The sequence below is a fragment of the Cydia fagiglandana genome, chromosome 26 (genome assembly GCF_963556715.1).
Source record: "Cydia fagiglandana chromosome 26, ilCydFagi1.1, whole genome shotgun sequence".
Classification (NCBI taxonomy): Eukaryota; Metazoa; Arthropoda; class Insecta; order Lepidoptera; family Tortricidae; genus Cydia; species Cydia fagiglandana.
In genome coordinates, this window is record NC_085957.1 from 5,536,997 (window position 1) to 5,555,075 (window position 18,079).

Consider the following 18,079-nt stretch of genomic DNA (forward strand, 5'->3'; position numbering starts at 1 on the left):
CATTGCGTCTTAGAATAAACTTTAAAGTGTATTAAAAATCAAACCACAAGTTATTTTTAAAAGTTGCTAAAGAAATGTTGGTCAGTATGAGGAGTACAGCCTACAGTTTAATTTTTTGCTCGTGTTACAGGCTCACCCGGTATTATACATATATTATTGAGTAAGTATGTATGAAATATCTAGTAGTATTTTAATTAATTAAATATATTCCAGTATTTTATATGTTAATTTTATTTGTAGTTATAATCATGTTTTTTCAATTGTTTGCGATAGTTCTAATCTAATAAATATCTTCTTTCTCTTACGCATCAAGATCTTATCAAAACAAGATGAAAACCATAACAAACTGTTAAATTGGAACCCTAACAGATAAGACACAAGTTTTTTTTAATTAGATTAGATTTGTGTAGGTATTTTGGCTTTGTTTGGAAACTTTGGAAAAGTTAAAAAACCTTCAGCATAATACATTGTTATGAAGTAAATACTAATGTATTGTGAAACTGAAACCGTAATAGTTTCAGCTTTTCTAGGTCGGTCGCTGTTGCTAGGGTTGTCAATCATGAACAATTGCTTCATCAATTTAATTTTTTTTGTCGTTTTTTTTTAAGTGAAAACTTCTTTAGCGGCGCTGAGTACTTTCTGAGGCGAGGAAAAAATGTAAACGCGAGACAGCGTAACGCGTAACGCGCTGACGTCATTTGTGACGGACAATGTTATTCACCAAAGAACTTTAGTCATAACGTATCATAATCAGGTAGGCTATTATGGATGGCTTTATCCATCTTTATCCACGTGGTAAAGTAACTGTCACTTTTTAACACCATAGGATACAAAGTGACGGACACCGTTTTATCACGCTGTCACGTAGACAAGAACGACCATCATATCCGTACAGGTCAGGAAGCGCTGGTGGCCTAGCGGTAAGAGCCGACTTATTGCAACCCGGAGGTCGCGGGTTCAAACCCCGGCTCGTACCAATGAGTTTTTATGTACGAAATATCATTTGATATTTACTAGTCGCTTTTCGGTGAAGGAAAACATCGTGAGGAAACCGGACTAATCCCAATAAGGCCTAGTTTCCCCTCTGGGTTGGAAGGTCAGATGGCAGTCGCTTTCGTAAAAACTAGTAACTACGTCAAATCATGGGATTAGTTGTCAAGCGGACCCCAGGCTCCTATGTGAGCCATGGCAAAAATCCCGGGATAACGCGAGGAAGAAGAAGAAGTATCATATCAGATCAATTATTTAAAACTGGACTTTTATATTAAGCAATAAAGCTCAATGTTCTAATCTTATACGGGCCGAAATACGAGGATCTCACAGTTACATTCTACTTTATATCACTTCAATATAATTCAATAAAGCTACATCTTGATGAAATCTCTAATAAAAGAGAACTCTAGTACTGGTGAATAAAACTCAAAATATCATGACCAAATATTTAGATGTGAGGTCTGCAAGGTAACTTTACAATTTCTATTCGAACCAGGCCAGCAATTTCGGAACTAAAGTTTTTCAATAGAAAGAAGGATGGGTCAATAAAATTATACATAGTGCTGCAGCGGTGAACGAATTGCTGCAGACATTTTGGACTAGTCATTGAGTTTTCACTTCTGTCGGCACTCCCGGAGTGCAACCCGTTGTTTTTTTTTAATTCACGTAACGTGAATCACCGCACATTATGGAGTGAAAATGTACGATGTGTAATAATACTTATAATGATAAATGAATTAATCCTTTACCAGCTTAAGGGGCATATATTTCCCACATACGGCACTTGAAGTGCCGTATGTGGGAAATATATGTGTTCTATTTTCGATGAGTAAGACCACAGAATAAATAATAGTACTAAGTACAGAAGACTCACTCTCTAACAAAACGCGTCTGTTACGATCAGCACAGATATGGCCGCTAGGTGGCGACAGCGCCACGCGCGGCTTATGCAAACCCCAAAATTCGGGTCGAATGGATGCACTTTTAGCTACCTGTAGCAAAGCGACGAAATCGCGGAGTGAGACACGCCTGGTAAGACTGACATTCCATTGTCATTTTTGAAATGTCAGCCAGTTAAAAGGTTAATCCGAGATTATTTAGGTAGATATTCAGGTTATCCAGAGAGGAAAATGAGAACTACATTTGTATGTAGAATGTGATATCGTCACTATAAACTAACAAAGAAAGAAAAAAAAAGATAAAAAAAAAGAAAAGGAAGGGTTTTTCCTAAAGGGGTAGACATTTAGACAAAGCATTGCAGGCCTTCATAGTTTACTGTAACCGCTTACCATGTTTTCAACCGGCGTGGTATTAAAAAGGGTGGCTAAAGGCTTTTAAGTAGTAAAATATGGCAAAGAAAACGTATTTTTCTTTACAGTGGGTAACCTTAGTCACACAAATCAAGTTAGCGTGAAAATGTATGCTAATACGTGCTCGAATGATAGCAAAAACTAGAGCAAAGGTTAAGCGATAAGTTTAAGAATTTTGTTTACAGTTTTATACTTTTTTATAGCCAAATTTTCAGATAATTATAAGCACTTGGGTCGCTCCGATATATCTGATGGCTACTTTAAAAATAGCTCGAAACTGATTTTATGACCTTCGTGTGAAAACCTTATTAAGCCCGGCCCGATTCGAACGTTAAGATACGTCAATTAATAGATCTAGAAACGATATGGATGAGATGTGTAAGTGTTGCATGTGACGTTTCTTCAAACAAAAACGTCACTTTTGACACTGCCACATCTAATCCATATCGTTTCTAGATCTATTAATTGACGAATCTTAACCTTTTCGACCCTGTGTCAAACACAAAAGCTGTCATGCGGACGCCACACGTCACCGAAGTGTCATAACTGAAATTGAACTTTATGCATATGCACGTAGTTCTATGTTGCTCGGTGGTCTGTGACCGATTAATCAGTCTTTGGCGTTGAACCTGCGGTGCGCATATATCGGTCATCGGCATCCAAAAGGTTAAAGTACGAATCGGGCTGTACAGCCTAAATTCGTTCCGGAAGTAACATTTTACCACGTGTTCAATTGACCTATAGGTTCCGTTAGATTGTCTATGGTCTGTTACCCTGAGCAACGTTTTGTGGAAATAAGAAAGTATTTATAGTTCGTTTTTATTAGCATTAGAAATAAGGTTAACAATCATGATGTGTATTTTAATTGAAAAACACATTTTAAAAATAAGTTACGGCAAATATGTAACAATTATGAATCTAATACGATCATTTATATTCTTCTGTTTTCATAAGTAATAGTTTTTCATTTTTAAACAGCGTTTTTCATTTAAAGGACATATTAAGGTTGCTTACCTTCTTGCAAGTTCTTTCTAATGCTAAAAAAACGATCTATAATACGGTCTGCAGTTTTTAACCAAATAAGTACCTATATAAGTAGGTAATTTGCGGGATTCAAAATTCCTATAAAATAGTGATATGTTTTTAATGTCTGATTTAGTTAAATTTAATTTAATAGATCATTAAATATTTTTTACACAATTATATCGTGTCTGTTACTATAGAGTCTGCGCGGAAAGAGGAGAGCCGTGAAATGTATGGGGCACAATACATTCCATGACTCTTCTATTTCCGCACAGACTCTACCGCTACCGCGTGTGACTCTCGCTAAATCTCACTATACGATAAACATGGAATGTTTAATACATTGGATACAAATTAAAATTCAATTCATCAATTTCTGATTTCTATTGAATGTCGTTAAAAAATTTGCCTATAACCTTATGGGCCCGATTCGGATTTTGAAATAGACATCTATTAGATATCTTTTAGTCATCACCAAGATACGATAACGATATGTTTAAGATCTAACCTGTCAGATTTGACATTTGCGCGATTCTGGAGATACTCTTGAACGTTTTCCACAGGATATGACTTAGAGATCCAATTTACATCTAATAGATATCTTACTATTTCTAACGTAAAAGTGACATTGGTTGCCCGAATTGCGCTGCAAAAGAGAACTAGTTGATATCTAAACTATAACGTATCTAGAATGGATCTGGTACGTGTCGTCTCTTGTCAATATCTTGAAGTTCGAATACGGCAGTATACCTCCGTTCTTGCACAACTTACAAATTATCCTATCGTAGTAAAGATGTTACGTAACTAAAGTAACTTTTAAAAAGGTCAAAACACTCTACCAACCTCTTGCTATAAAGACAACCTACCTACCACTACTACTATATCTATATCTACAATCGCGACTAGACTAAATACAATCTAAATTGAGCTTTACGCCCTTAACACTCGGTCTATTTTCAAATGCAGTTCCATCTGAAATTCAAATTCAAATTTCGAATACAGATAGAACGGTAGTAGCGTCCGACTGGCAAATTTACATAGAGCTCTGACAATGAATGAAATTGTTAGCTTCGTGGCTCAAGATATAATGGTAATTGTTCTCTATAAGGCCAGACTAATATGGACTCTTTTACGAGTAGGTAGTAAAGGAAACGGGGTCTACTTTAAATGGAAATTTCGATCTAAATCTAAGCTTCCGAACGTTATCCGCCGCCATCTTGGAAATTAGGTCGAGACTTGTTTAGCCGTGCGTGTGAACTAATTATTTGACGGTTTGAGGTAAAGTTAGCGATTAATTGACCCTTGACAGTTACAAAACGTTGTGTTACGCAATTTAAGCTTAAGCTAAAAAATCAGTAACTATTACTAAACTTATGAAAGCAAAATAATGTAAATAATCGTTAATTTACTTGTTTACATTTTTTCTAATGCTAAAAAAACGAACTATAAGTTTTGATGCTCTCTACGAGCTACGAATGCTACGATACTTCGTAGACTTTGTAGCACATATTTTTATGCCGCTTTTTATCTCTAACCAACTAATAAAATTATTATAAGTACGTGTTATTTAAATATTGTGACATATGTGAAAATTTGTATACAAATTATGATATTATTCTCCTGAGACCCAGAAACAATTGTTTTGTTTTTGAAATTGAAACCCTTAGTTACACAATAAAAGTTCAAAAAAGATTTTGGATTATGTACAAAAAATGTACGCAGGGACTGAGGAGGTAAAGCGTCATAAAAAAAAAAGAAAAACAAAATTCAAACTAAACGCGGAACTATTATTTCAACTGTCAAAACCAACAAAAACCAGCATAATAATAAAATTAAAAATAGAAATTCTGCAACAACATTTAAATATTTCCAAGGGAATGCGCAAAAGATATAATTATGTAAATGTACCGTGCTACACTAGCATACGTCACTCCGCTTCCGTCCGGCCATCTTGTTACTATTTTTTTTAAGACCAAGGCTTTGTGCTTTCTGCCAACTTGGGTCTTTTTACACACTTTGGGTACGATTCGGATTTTGAAATAGACATCTATTAGATATCTTTTAGACATCACCAAGATACGATAACGATATGTTTAAGATCTAAACTGTCTGACATTTGCGCGATTCTGGAGATACTCTTGAACGATTTCTACAGGATATGACTTAGAGATCCAATTCACATCTAATAGATATCTTACTCTATCTAACATAAAAGTGACATCGGTTGCCCGAATTGCGCTGCAAAAGAGAACTAGTTGATATCTAAATTATAACGAATCTAGAATGGATCTAGTACGTGTCGTCTCTTGTGAATATCTTGAAGTTCGAAGATTTGTGTCACCAATGTCATCATAACAGGAAAAACAATTTTGGGGATTTTTCCCATTAGCGTCGAAAGGGTGCGTGACTCTGAGTACAAATAATTCATTATACCTCTATAAAAAAAATACATTTCACAATGAAATTAATAAAAAAATGCTCAACTACGAAAACGAAAATGGCCCAACAAGCTTATGCTCATTTTTAGGGTTCCGTAGGCAAAATGGTAAAAACGGAACCCTTATATTTTCAAATTGAAATTCAAAACGCCTGTCATGTCCGTCTGTCTGTCCGTATTTAAATAGTACCTACATACTAATTTGACTCGTAGTTAAATTACCAATGGTATAAAAGGTTACATTTAAAATAGAACAGATAGGCGCAGCGTGAGCGTATTTAAATTTTGAATGTTTTATGCAAAAAAAATATAAAATGTCAGTTTGTATGTTGTTAAATGCTATTAAATTTAAATAGTGCAATTTTTTAACAGTTCCGAGGTGTTATTTATCATGTTCTATTCAAAGCACGCGATTTTCTGTAATTACTGCTGTTTTAAAGAATTGGCTGTATTTTCTGGGTGTTTAATGTTCTTTTAAATCATCGTTAAACACAAATTATATAACCCGTAGGCGTATTAAAACTTTAGTTAAGTATTCGGTCTGTTTTGATATGATATTGATCTGGCAATATCAAAAGCGACAGTTTTTCAACCAAAACCGTCACTTTTAATATTGACAATTCAGTATCATATCGGAAACAGATCGAATAAATAAAATTCGAATACGCCCACCAGTCAAATTAAGGATTGTACCTTAATTGAAATGAGAGATAACATTTATACTATGCATACATTTGCAGCGTAAGCTCAGGCCAGCCATGTTCAATAAAAACTAGGAATGTACCGATTAGTCGGCGACTAGTCGGCAAAAATGGCCGATTAGTCGGTCGGCTAGTCGGCCGGATCATTCGTTACCGACCGACCGACTAATCGGCCATCCGAGCGCCGATTAGTCGGCTAGTCGGCCAAATCAATAGTCGGTACATCACTAATAAAATCCCATTACTGGAGGACTATTTGTGGACGTCGTATCGAACAAATACTCAACTATGCCAACTCCCTAAGTCCCTATATCATGGCATGGCTTTAGCCATAAATCAGATATAGATAAAAATGATATTTCAAGACAACCTTCGTACCAATACGTGCTGGTGAATAAACTTTAAAGACAATGTCGGATTCGTTTCGATTAATATACGGCGTGTTCTTGAATGTTTTCAATCCTTAGCTATATTTTTCGAGATGAATAAAGGTATAAACAACTTTTATTGTAGGACCTGACCCGAAAACACGAAAAAAAATTTGGCTATAGAAAACAGCCAATAACTTTTTCGCGATTTCTAGGTTAGTCCCATAGTAAAAGATGCTCAGTTTGACCTTTATTACTCATTCAACTCACAATATATGACTAAAGACCAGTTCAAACGGAACATTTAAATTGACAATTTGATCTGAAATTAAATTGGCGTCAATCTCATCTAGCGTCCACGCGTACAAAATTTAATCATCAATCTTTTATTTTATGGCGACAGTCGGACAGTCGAGCGTTCGAAATTCAAAAATTGCCCTGAAACGCGTAGTTATTAACAAAGTTTTCCGCCCAAAAGCTCTCTTTGTCAGCATATTTTAATGCAATTTACATTAGATTGCAGCACAAAGAAGCAATAATGTATAATGCCGACCCGGAAACCTTGATTTATTGAGCGAAGCCATCTAATTTAGCCGAAATGTCTTCCTTCCGGAGCTCTACATGTATATCTAGGTTAATCGTACACAGAGAATCGGGTTATATTCAAAACATACATTTTTCATACAAGCATTTATAGTTTGTTAAAGGACTGTCTCATTTCAATAGACAGAGAGAATCATACTATCTTTGTCTTAAACTCGTACTAGCAGCCAAAAGAAAAGGATAAGTATAGTTTTCGTGGTTCTTACTGACTGACAAATTGGTTTGACCAACTATATCTGCTTGTATAGTGAGCATCTATAGCCGATCAAGGAAGTTTTTTCAGTAGAAAAAGGCGCGAAATATATATTTTTTATGGGACGATAAGCCTTCGCACCTACATCTTTTAAATTTGCCGTTCTTTTCTACTAACGGAAATGGTTTGACAGAGTCTATTGATGTAACTACGCGCGAAAAGTATCTGTCACACTCCAGTACTCTTCCTAATAGATTTCTAATTCAATATTATTTGCTATAGGGTATTTGACTGTATTTAAAATATATTATTTTACACCATGCTTGAAATATTAAAGCACCAGAAGATTATTAAAGAACCGTATACAGCAGCTATTTTTAGACACAATTTCTATTTTAAAACCCGTATAAAACTATAAAGAATAGGTAATTTCATTGTGACATTTGTGACGTCACATGCTAGTGTTTCATAGGTAATTATAAATTTCATACTAGTTAGTTCGAAAAAAAAAACTGTTTTTTTTTTGTTATGGAAAAGAAACTGAATTGACTAGTAGTCGAATATCCTATAGTCGCACCAATAAAAGTCTGCAGCGGATTTGATAGCCCACGCAGTGTAAGTGTTATGTATACGTCATAATTTCATAGAAGTTTGACGTTTAAAATGACACTTGCACTGCGTGGGCTATCAAAATCGCTGCGGACATTTTACGGTCTGACTATATGGTACTATTTTTAAATGTTTGCCGCCAGACGTAGTGCGTAAAAAAAAAGTGCGTAGCTCGTAACGCGAACCGAATAAATTACCGCGAAAGATCAATACTAGGTGCCTAGTACGTAGTATTTAGTCTACCTTGATTTTAGGGTGAAAGTCCGCAGTCGCCTTTGTGCGATTGTTTTTATGAAAAGCTGTATACTAGATTAGTGAATTGAACGAGTATTGTTAAATAAAAATGTTGAAAATATTGGTCTGCGCGTTGGCGTTTCTGTTGTATTTCTAACTTTTCTAAGTATATTTTGAGTTGAATAACACTTGACTTAAACGACCTCTGAGTGCTTGAGTAGTTTAATGGAAGAATAACTACTAAATAAAATATACCTACCGGCCAAGTGCGAGATGACTCGCGTACGAAGCGTTCCGTACCATTTATGCAAAAAACAGCAAAATAATCACGTTTATTGTATGGGAGCCCCACCTTATTATTTATTATATTCTGTTTTAGTACCTATTTGTTGTTATAGCGGCAACCGAAATACATCATCTGTGAAAATTTCAACTGCCTAGCTATCACGGTTTATGAGACACAGTCTGGTGATAGACAGACGAACAGACGTACAAACGGACAGTGGAATTAAGGGGCCCACTGATTCACAGTCCGCCGGACCTGTCAGTTATTCGGAACTGTCAAAATTGATGCCTGTCGGTTAGAACAAAATTTTGACAGTTCCGAATAACTGACAGGTCCGGCGGACTGTTAATCAGTGGGCCCCTCACCTTTGGGTACGGAACCCTAAAAACGACACTATTGTTATAAAAATAGAATAGATAGTTCAGCTAGTCGCATTATCAGGCTTTGAAAATCATAAAATTAACCCAATAAAGAAAAAGGTTTTATGGCTCCTCTACACGATGGGCCAACGCCAGCCACTCCAAGGGACGCAGCCATGTGGTAGAATGAAATAGCAATATCACTTGCTCCCTCCAACGCATAAATGCGTCCCTTGGAGTGGCCGGCGTTGGCCTATCGTGTAGAGGAGCCATTAAAAGGGTAGTGCGTGCCAATCTGAAACGCTATGTGTGCGTATGTTACGTAAAACTCAACATATTTCTTCAGCAACCGATGGCAACCACAAGGAAATTAGGAAATCGTGACAGAAGGCGGAAGCAATGTTAACATAACATGCGATGCAAGATTACGTGGCACAAGGACGAATAGGGAATCATTTGATATTTACCAGTCGCTTTTCGGTGAAGGAAAACATCGTGAGGAAACCGGACTAATCCCAATAAGGCCTAGTTTACCCTCTGGGTTGGAAGGTCAGATGGCAGTCGCTTTCGTAAAACTAGTGCCTACGTCAAATCATGGGATTAGTTGTCAAGCGGACTTCAGGCTCCCATGAGCCGTGGCAGAATGCCGGGATAACGCGAGGAAGAAGAAGAAGGACGAATGGGGTAACTGACAAACCAAATCAGTAGCCTTCATTTCAACTGTCTAGCAGTCACAAATGATGCATTTCTGTTGCCGCTATAACAACAAATGCTAAAAACAGAATAAAATAAATATTTAAGTGGGGCTCCCGTACAATAAACGGGATTTTTTGAAGTGAAAACTTCTTTAGCGGCGCTGTGCAATTTTTGTGATGGGGAAAAATGTTAAACTCGCGAGAGCATAGACGTAACAAGACATAAGACGCTTCGTAAGACGGACACGTGAGCTGATCGAAAAACTGTTACAATTTCATTGAGTTTTCACTCTTGCCAGCACTCCTGGAGTGCAAGTGCAACCCGTTATTTTTTCGTTTTTTTTGGGTAATGGTACGGAACCCTTCGTGCACGAGTCTGACTCGTACTAGGCCGGTTTTTTAGGTTTCCGTACAAAACAGGTAACAAGACTAACAAGGAGCCCTTAGGGGTCATCCATTAATTACGTCACACGAATTTCTAGGTTTTTTGACCCCTCCCCCCCTCCTTGTCACACTTGGTCACATTTGGCAAACCCCTCCCCCTAGTGTGACGTCACATTTTTCTACGAAATCGCCAAATCGAATTAAGTAAGTACCTAAGTATTATTAATATTTTATCAAAATATTTTTGACGATATAAATATTAGTAATTTTATAACCCAAAACTGCTTAGGAAAGAAAATTAAATGAATAAAAACGATTATCGTTTTAAAAACTTGTTATTTAAATGTACAGCGAATAAAATAATTTAAATACATTTTCGGTTAGTGTTGAAGTTAAAGTGACGTCACAAAGTTTGTGTCTCCCCCCTCCCCCATGTCACAACTTCACATTTTCACTTGGAGGATATAACCAATGGAGACGCCATGTCTAAAATTTTCGGTACAAAATAGTCTGCCGTTTTTTGCGGGGGAGGGGCACATCAAATGTATAGGAACGTCATGTCAGATAAACGTCAGTCCATACATGTGGTTGACCATTGGCCGCCTATTTTCGACAGAGGGGAACGCCTGTTAATGGCGGCTCCATTGTTAATTACTCCGAGCATTTTCATGACCCCCTCCCTCCCCCTAAACGTGTGATGTAATTAATGGATGACCCCTTAGGTGGTGACTTTGTGACTTTGTCCGTCTCAGTTATAATCTTAATTTAAGTCTGTGTTTGAGAAGATTAATAAAGTACATTATATTTCCTAAACATACGTAACATCTTAATAAAAACGTAATTTATGTTTTAATTTCAGTTATTAGTACCTATTACGCGCCATTTGTCGTAAATAAAATAGTACATGTAGTAAATATTGTACTGTAGTAAAATCCAAAAATAACGACAACTTGTACCGTAAAATGGGGTGAGTAGGGTCAAAACTGAAATTCAAACCTCGATAACATTTTATTTTTACATATGAAAACTGAATGGTGTATATATAATAAGTGTTCCGGACCGGACGTTTGTATTTTATTTTGGGTAGTTCCATTTCATAACTTTGACGATAAAGAGGAAAACCCACCTCACCCCGTAGTGCCTCGTATTTGGGGTGAGAGGGTTTTTCATACAAAGGTGATTTTGGAAGATATTTGGATCGATTTTTTTTTATTATGCGTATTACTATAGCCCCATTTTAAATTGGAATACATAATTTTTGTAGCAGTAGCCTTAAAATCCCTTCTCACCCCCTCTCAAACTTTCTCTCCCCATTCATAACCCACCTCTCCCCGCGAAACCGACTCACCCCGTTTTACGGTACCTTTAATAAAGAAACAATCTTAAGCCATATGTAATGATTAATGATCACAAACTACCTAACTATTGTGCCACAAGCGAACTGTTACAAAATGGTGGTGAATTAATAATCTTTTACGGTTTATATTCTGCTCTAAGAAAGCTTCAAGTGACTATTATTTCAGGGAAATATATTACGTTCTGTAAAAGGTACCGTTATTGTATGTAAGTAATCAATCAAGTCGCTTGTGCCTTTATTCTCGGCCAAACACACGAAAAAGTACTTGAGTGTATTCGTAATGTCTCATACTAACTTCATGCCTTGTAACAAATGACATTTCATAAAGAGTAGCTGATTTGACTGGTTATTACACTACCATATTACCTACAAGCTTTTATTTAGTTTCACCTGACCGTTGTCTGTGTGTAATCAAATCTTGCAAGTTAAATTTGATCCAATTCCCGGTTTCCGATTGAGCTGAAATTTTGCATACATACGTAAGTCGGGTGACAATGCAATATTATGGTGTCATCGAGCTGATCTGATGATGGAGACCGAAGGTGGCCATAGGAACTCTGTGATAAAACAACGCAACCTACTTACCTTATTGTGTTTTTTGAATTGTCTCGATGAGTATTAGTTGCTTGTGGAAAAAAAGTACAGTCGGCGATAAAAGCTTGTACCAACTCTGAAATGTTTGCCAAAAACTTATTATGGTTCACTCACTAGCATAATTACATTACTAGTTTGATTTCATATTCGTTTTTAGAGATCCGTACCCAAAGGGTAAAAACGGGACCCTATCACTACGACTCCACTGTCCGTCTGTCCGTCCGTCTGTCTGTCACCAGGATGTAACTCGTGAACCGTGATAGCTAGACAGTTGAAATTTTCACAGATGATGTATTTCTGTTGTCGCTATAACAGCAAATACTAAAAACGTAATAATTATGTATATGATATAAATATATAAGTGGGGCTCCCATACAACGAACGTGATTTTTTTGCGTAATGGTACGGAACCCTTCGTGCGCGATCCGACTCGCACTTGGCCAGTTTTTTTACAGTTGTACACGAGTATGACTATTAATGCGATCAATTTACCAAACATACATATATACTAGATTGGACAGACCATACATAAATCGTTTCAAAATATTTAATTAAACTTACCTTGGGTCCATTATGCTTGCATTTCACAATTAATTAAATAAAATATTACCGTAAGATTTTTTTTAATCCGGTAAATTAGAAATATTTATAGGATATTTTTCCTACATAATATTAAAAATATTATATATTAAAAACATATAACGAAATAATTATACGATAATTGAAGAAGAAAGTAAGTAAGAACTTGAGTTTCAATATAATTAATTTTAGTTTTATATTCATTTTATAACACTTTTTATATAATACAATAAATGAGTTTAAATCACAATTGTTGTTAATTTTAGTTTCTGGCGAATCGTTTCTGGTGCAGAGGCTGTCCATAGCCATCCAGCGGGGTAATGCCGTGAGTGTTATGGGCACTTTTGCACCGGAAGCGATAAGGAACGGGTTTTGACGGATAGTTACTTTCGTAATTATTTAAGATGTATTATGTATTGTGTCCAAAATTATAAATTTTAGTTTTATATTCATTTTATAACACTTATTATACAATAAATCAGTTTAAACCTCACAATGTTATCATTTGTATTTTGATATTAGTTATGTTATTCTCATAAAGTCATAACTAAACGTCTCATTGCCCGGCTCGATTCGAACTTCGAGATAAGTCAAATATTACGGCAGGATACGATATGGATTAGATGTCTCAGTGTCAAAAGTGACGTTTCTTTATACAAAAACGTCTCTTTGATACTGACATATCTAATCTATATCGTATCTAGCCGTATCTTAAAGTTCGAATCGTGCCGGTCACAAAATTGCCTCACTCAATTGCAAAATTGACAAACTCTTCTAACACAGACAAATCATATCGTAGTTTGGGTTTGCGTCACTTTCGTTTGTCATATATTGGAAAGAGATGAACCACGAATGTTTCGACAAATTCCTATCGATATTAATTGACAGTATCACTGTATATTAAAAAAACAACTTACTTTGAGCGCATATATAGATGTTCAAGCAAATCTTGTCAGTAGAAAAAGGCGCGAAATTCAAATTTTCTATGAGACGATATCCCTTCGCGCCTACATTTTTCAAATTTGCCGCCTTTTTCTACTGACAAGATCTGCTTGACCAACTATACACATATAAAGTGGTCAAGCCAACACACTCAGGTATACATTTTATACAAACTATTGGGTTATTACATCTACCTTTTCATCGGACACTGTGCGGAGAGGGACAGACTAAGGTGTATTTAATTTTCCTTTTCCTCTCATCAGAAAGTGTCCGACGAAAAGGCAGACTTAAAAAGCCCTTAATACGGAACTCGTGGACTATGCATCGTATAAATACAAGCCTGGCAAAAAAGAGGAGAAATTAAAAAGTGGCAACACTGTAGTGTCGTCCCGCTCTCTTATATAAACTGATTTGAAAGGGACGACACTACGGTGTTGCCACTTTTTAATTTCTACTCTTTTTTGCCAGGCTGTAAAGTTATTGCTTTATACAAACACGATTTAGTCATAATATGTGTATGCTAATTAAGTGTAATATTCAAAACAATTATAATTAATGATGGAAAGAAAATATAGATCATTTAAGATATAGTCTTGCAAACCAATTTTTTATAAAAAGGGGCGGAAAACAAAATTACTGTAAAACCGGAAGTTCGCGCCTACAATTATAACTTTTTTTAATGGCTTTCCCCTCTTGTGTGTTTTGGCAGGAGGCCCTCCTGAGGAGGGAATTTGCCAATGACGGCGTTTTAAGACGTACCACGCACGATAAGAATGTTGGGTGACTAATTTTAATTTGGTAATAGGAATTGTGCTGGGAACCTAAAACAAACATCACAGACAACACATGACATATATTAGAAAAAGAGCGGGAAAGGCGATAGTTTTGACACACTAACTTTTTAACGACAAATTGGTTTGCCAAACTACACGTATTTAGAAACATCAAATTGAAGCGTAACGAAAACAAGCAGTGCGTACTCACCAGGTGGCGCTGTGGGTACTACTTCTCTCGGTGCTTGTGTGTTACTCTTCCCGAAGGTTGTGAGCGCCTCTGACGACTCGCCGGTGAACCACCCGGCGAGCAGAAGAGGCAAGATGGCCGCCGCCGCTTGCTTGCGGCACCACATCTCGAATCTCCAAAACACACGCATCGTGTATCTCTAGCTTTATAACTTAACTCTACTGTCTTTGGGACGTTTGGTTTTTATTGAAATGTCAAAGTTTTTTTTCTAAGTGATTTTAAATGAGTCTCAAATATGAATTGGATATATACAATTGGAGAATAAAATCGCCTTTCCAAATTTGAACACGCTCGACATGACAGTTTTATGTAATAATCCTCGTTTGATACTGATTTAAACTTTCACGACTTTAAGGGTAGTTCGAAAACCTCGCGCGGCTTGAAGATGTTAACTTTAGCCAGTATTTTCTGAGACCATGGGGACAACGCCGTCCTTGAAACGTCGGAGGTAAAATTAAAACTTATTTTTACGCGTTTAAGGGGCTATAAAAGTACCCGTTAAAATTAAGAGAAGGAAAATTTACATGTTTTATTGTGACTTTAGATTTTTAAACAACGAGTTAGTTTAAAAAATGAAGTTTTGTAGAGTAAATGTTATTCAACTTAAAATAAATTTCTTTTTGTAATAAAATTTTCTTTTTTTTTTGCATTTTTGATTAAGGTATTCACTATTCAAGTGTTCAGTTGTAGAGCACATACTGTGTTGAATACTTTTGTAATTAACTTATTTACCATAATTTTTTTTATTTCTCGATTTCCAAATACCACCGTTTTTTTCGAACAGCTGCCGTTGTCAAAAATACTTCCTTGAAAAAATACTCGCTAAAATACCTGTCTAGTATTTTACGCTAGACGGCTACTTACACATTCTGCCATCTTGATAAGCACATCATGCATTTGACATCGAGTGTGCTTGGTTTACAACGAACAGCCAAGGTGTGTGAATGTCCTGTCGATGTGTGCGTGTGGTTGTGATGTGTTCTACGCCGATGACTGTTCTTGGTATTGTAAAAGAGCCTCTTATGCTACATTTTAATACAAACTTTTCCAGTGGCATTTTGGGACATTCGTACTTATTTTGTGTGTTATCAGTAGCGTCAGCGTAGAGAAATAGAAAAAGTCGCTTAAATGCCAAAATAAGCAGGTTTTAAGACGCTTCGCTACTGATAGGTAAAATTTCGCTACAAAACTTTTAAATTCTTTTATTTGGTCAATATAAATGAGATTGATTTTTCTTATTACCCATTTGCTGCCATCTTATTTAAACGAATGATAGAATAATGCCGAGTAAGGAAGTGAGAAGTGAATAGATTATTAATTATTTAAGTTGAAAGAAGATGCAAATGCATCTTATTCCATCTCGCTGTGTTTTACTGATGTAGCATAAGACGCTGCTTGATTGTGTCAATGTAGCGTAAAGCTTGACCTGGTGTAAATGTCTTACCCGGTACTGCGGCTGGTGTAACTGGCTTAGGAGGCGGGTCGGTGTTGGCCTTCCCAAAAGACGAAATGCCACCAAACGCTTCGCTTGTACGCATCAGACATCCAGCTAAAATCACTGGCAGTATCACCGCCGTTCTGCACCACATCTTGTTTTTTTTTTGTTTTTTTTTTTACGCTACTGTCAAATTTGGAATCACAAGTTTTGAAGCATCAATTAAAAGAGAAAAAGCGGTGTTTTGTCAGTTTTGTTCGGTTTTAGTTTGTATGTGGGTATAATCCAATTTTAAGGCTGTTCAGAATGAATGGGAAAACCGAATCGTCTTTCCACTCATAATATTCTGTGGAAAAAAATTGTGATTGCGCCATTGAAGTAGGAATGACTTTGGTAAGTAGTTACTTGTATAGTGGGACTACTTAAAAATAATAAAATAATAAATAAATAATTTTTATTTAATATACAACGAGAGAACAAATCAAATTATTTTATTAAATATTTTGATTTGTGTTCCGGTCTCGGCCACTCGAGGGCTTGGTGGCTTTTTATATTATGTATATGACATCTTATTTAGAATTTGAATTCTTCAACATCATTTCAGAAGTAAGCTAAGTAATAGGTATCTATTATTTAGCTTATTAATCGTAGCAATTTACTTCTGAAGTAATACAATTCCATAAAAGCCAATATATTTACATGCCAATTTACATTGAGTTAACGACATAATTTTTTGTGAAAATTTTTAAAAGTTTGCTACCCGACTGCGTATATAAATAATTATATATACAAAAACGCTTCCATAATTTGTCATTCTTAAATAGCGATATGTGTGATATTTTTTGTAATAAAATTTGCCTTGACTTTGGACTACTCGGACCAAGTGCTGGCGATTGATATTGAATCGTGAAAAAAGAAAAAAATGTGAAAATCGCCTTCATTAGTCCGATAAGAAGCGTTTGCCACACAGTCGGGTTTCGTCCCATTATAAAAGAAACTCTTACCAGTCGCCGCAGTAGTCGTGAGTACATAAGGCGATTCGGTTGGTGCGACCCCAAAAGTCGAGCTGAAAGCTTGGCACTGTCCAAACAGCCAGACAGACAACAGAAGTGGCATTATAACCGAAGGACGTTTCCACATAGACATCTTGTTTTTTTTTTCTGAAACTGATTCTATTTTCTAACGTTTTGTGTTTTTTAGCTAAGCCGATACAGCGCTTTATCTGTCGTCTACTGTTATTTCCTAGACTAGTAATTTTTCTACATAATGGGACTTAACTTCTGAACCACCTGAAATCTCAAATAGTTATAGTCTACGTATTAATCGTGTAACATGCTGCTTTTCGTGTTTTTTAACCAATTGAAAATAGAATTGTAGAAAATTTTGTAATTTTGTGATAGTGTTCGCCAATGTGTCCCTGTGTGAGTGCTTCTAACATTCAAATGTGAGGAAGTCCCATTATATGAAAAAAAAATTACCAGGCGGGGCTACAGGCGTCGGTGGTTTGGGAGGTTGCTGAGTGTTCGTCACTCCAAAGGTGCTTAGGGCTTCGGAAGAGTCTCCAGTCAACCACGCCAACAGTAGATGCAGAATTACTGTAGCGGCTTGCTTCCGGCGACACATCTCGAAACAAGCCTAGTACGCGAAATACTCATTCAAAAATACTGCGTAAAAATACTCGATAGAAACGCGCGTAACGCGGAACGTTTTATGTCGTTGTCTATGGTTATAAAAATTTGAAATGGCGATTTAACTTCTGCGTTCAAAAGTTAAAATAATAAATGTTTTTTAATTGTCATTTTTAACTTGTGCACGCAGATTCTAGGAAAATAAAAATTGCACAGATATTAGCAGCGATTGCGCTGAATCTCTTAAAAATATCAGGCCTTAGATTTAAGAAGCTGCATGCATTAAATACCTCGTAATTTAACTTAAAACTATACAAACTTAAAAC

The 18,079-nt window shown here is 36.1% G+C and overlaps 1 protein-coding gene across 5 annotated transcripts in view; it reads right to left on the reverse strand.

Moving 5' to 3' along the window:
• The window catches only part of LOC134677456 (uncharacterized), a 30,978-nt gene that overhangs the window by 7,618 nt on the left and 5,281 nt on the right, over nt 1-18,079 (reverse strand). For 2 of the 5 annotated variants that reach the window (XM_063535936.1, XM_063535937.1), the window contains exon 2: nt 16,135-16,311. In XM_063535936.1, coding sequence (XP_063392006.1) covers nt 16,135-16,279 — 145 coding nt within the window. In that variant the 5' untranslated portion in view covers nt 16,280-16,311. Of the gene's footprint in view, nt 1-14,651; nt 14,899-16,134; nt 16,472-17,129; nt 17,292-17,603; nt 17,761-18,079 lie in introns of those variants that run through there. The other 3 variants (XM_063535934.1, XM_063535935.1, XM_063535933.1) reach the window with 3 other exon arrangements.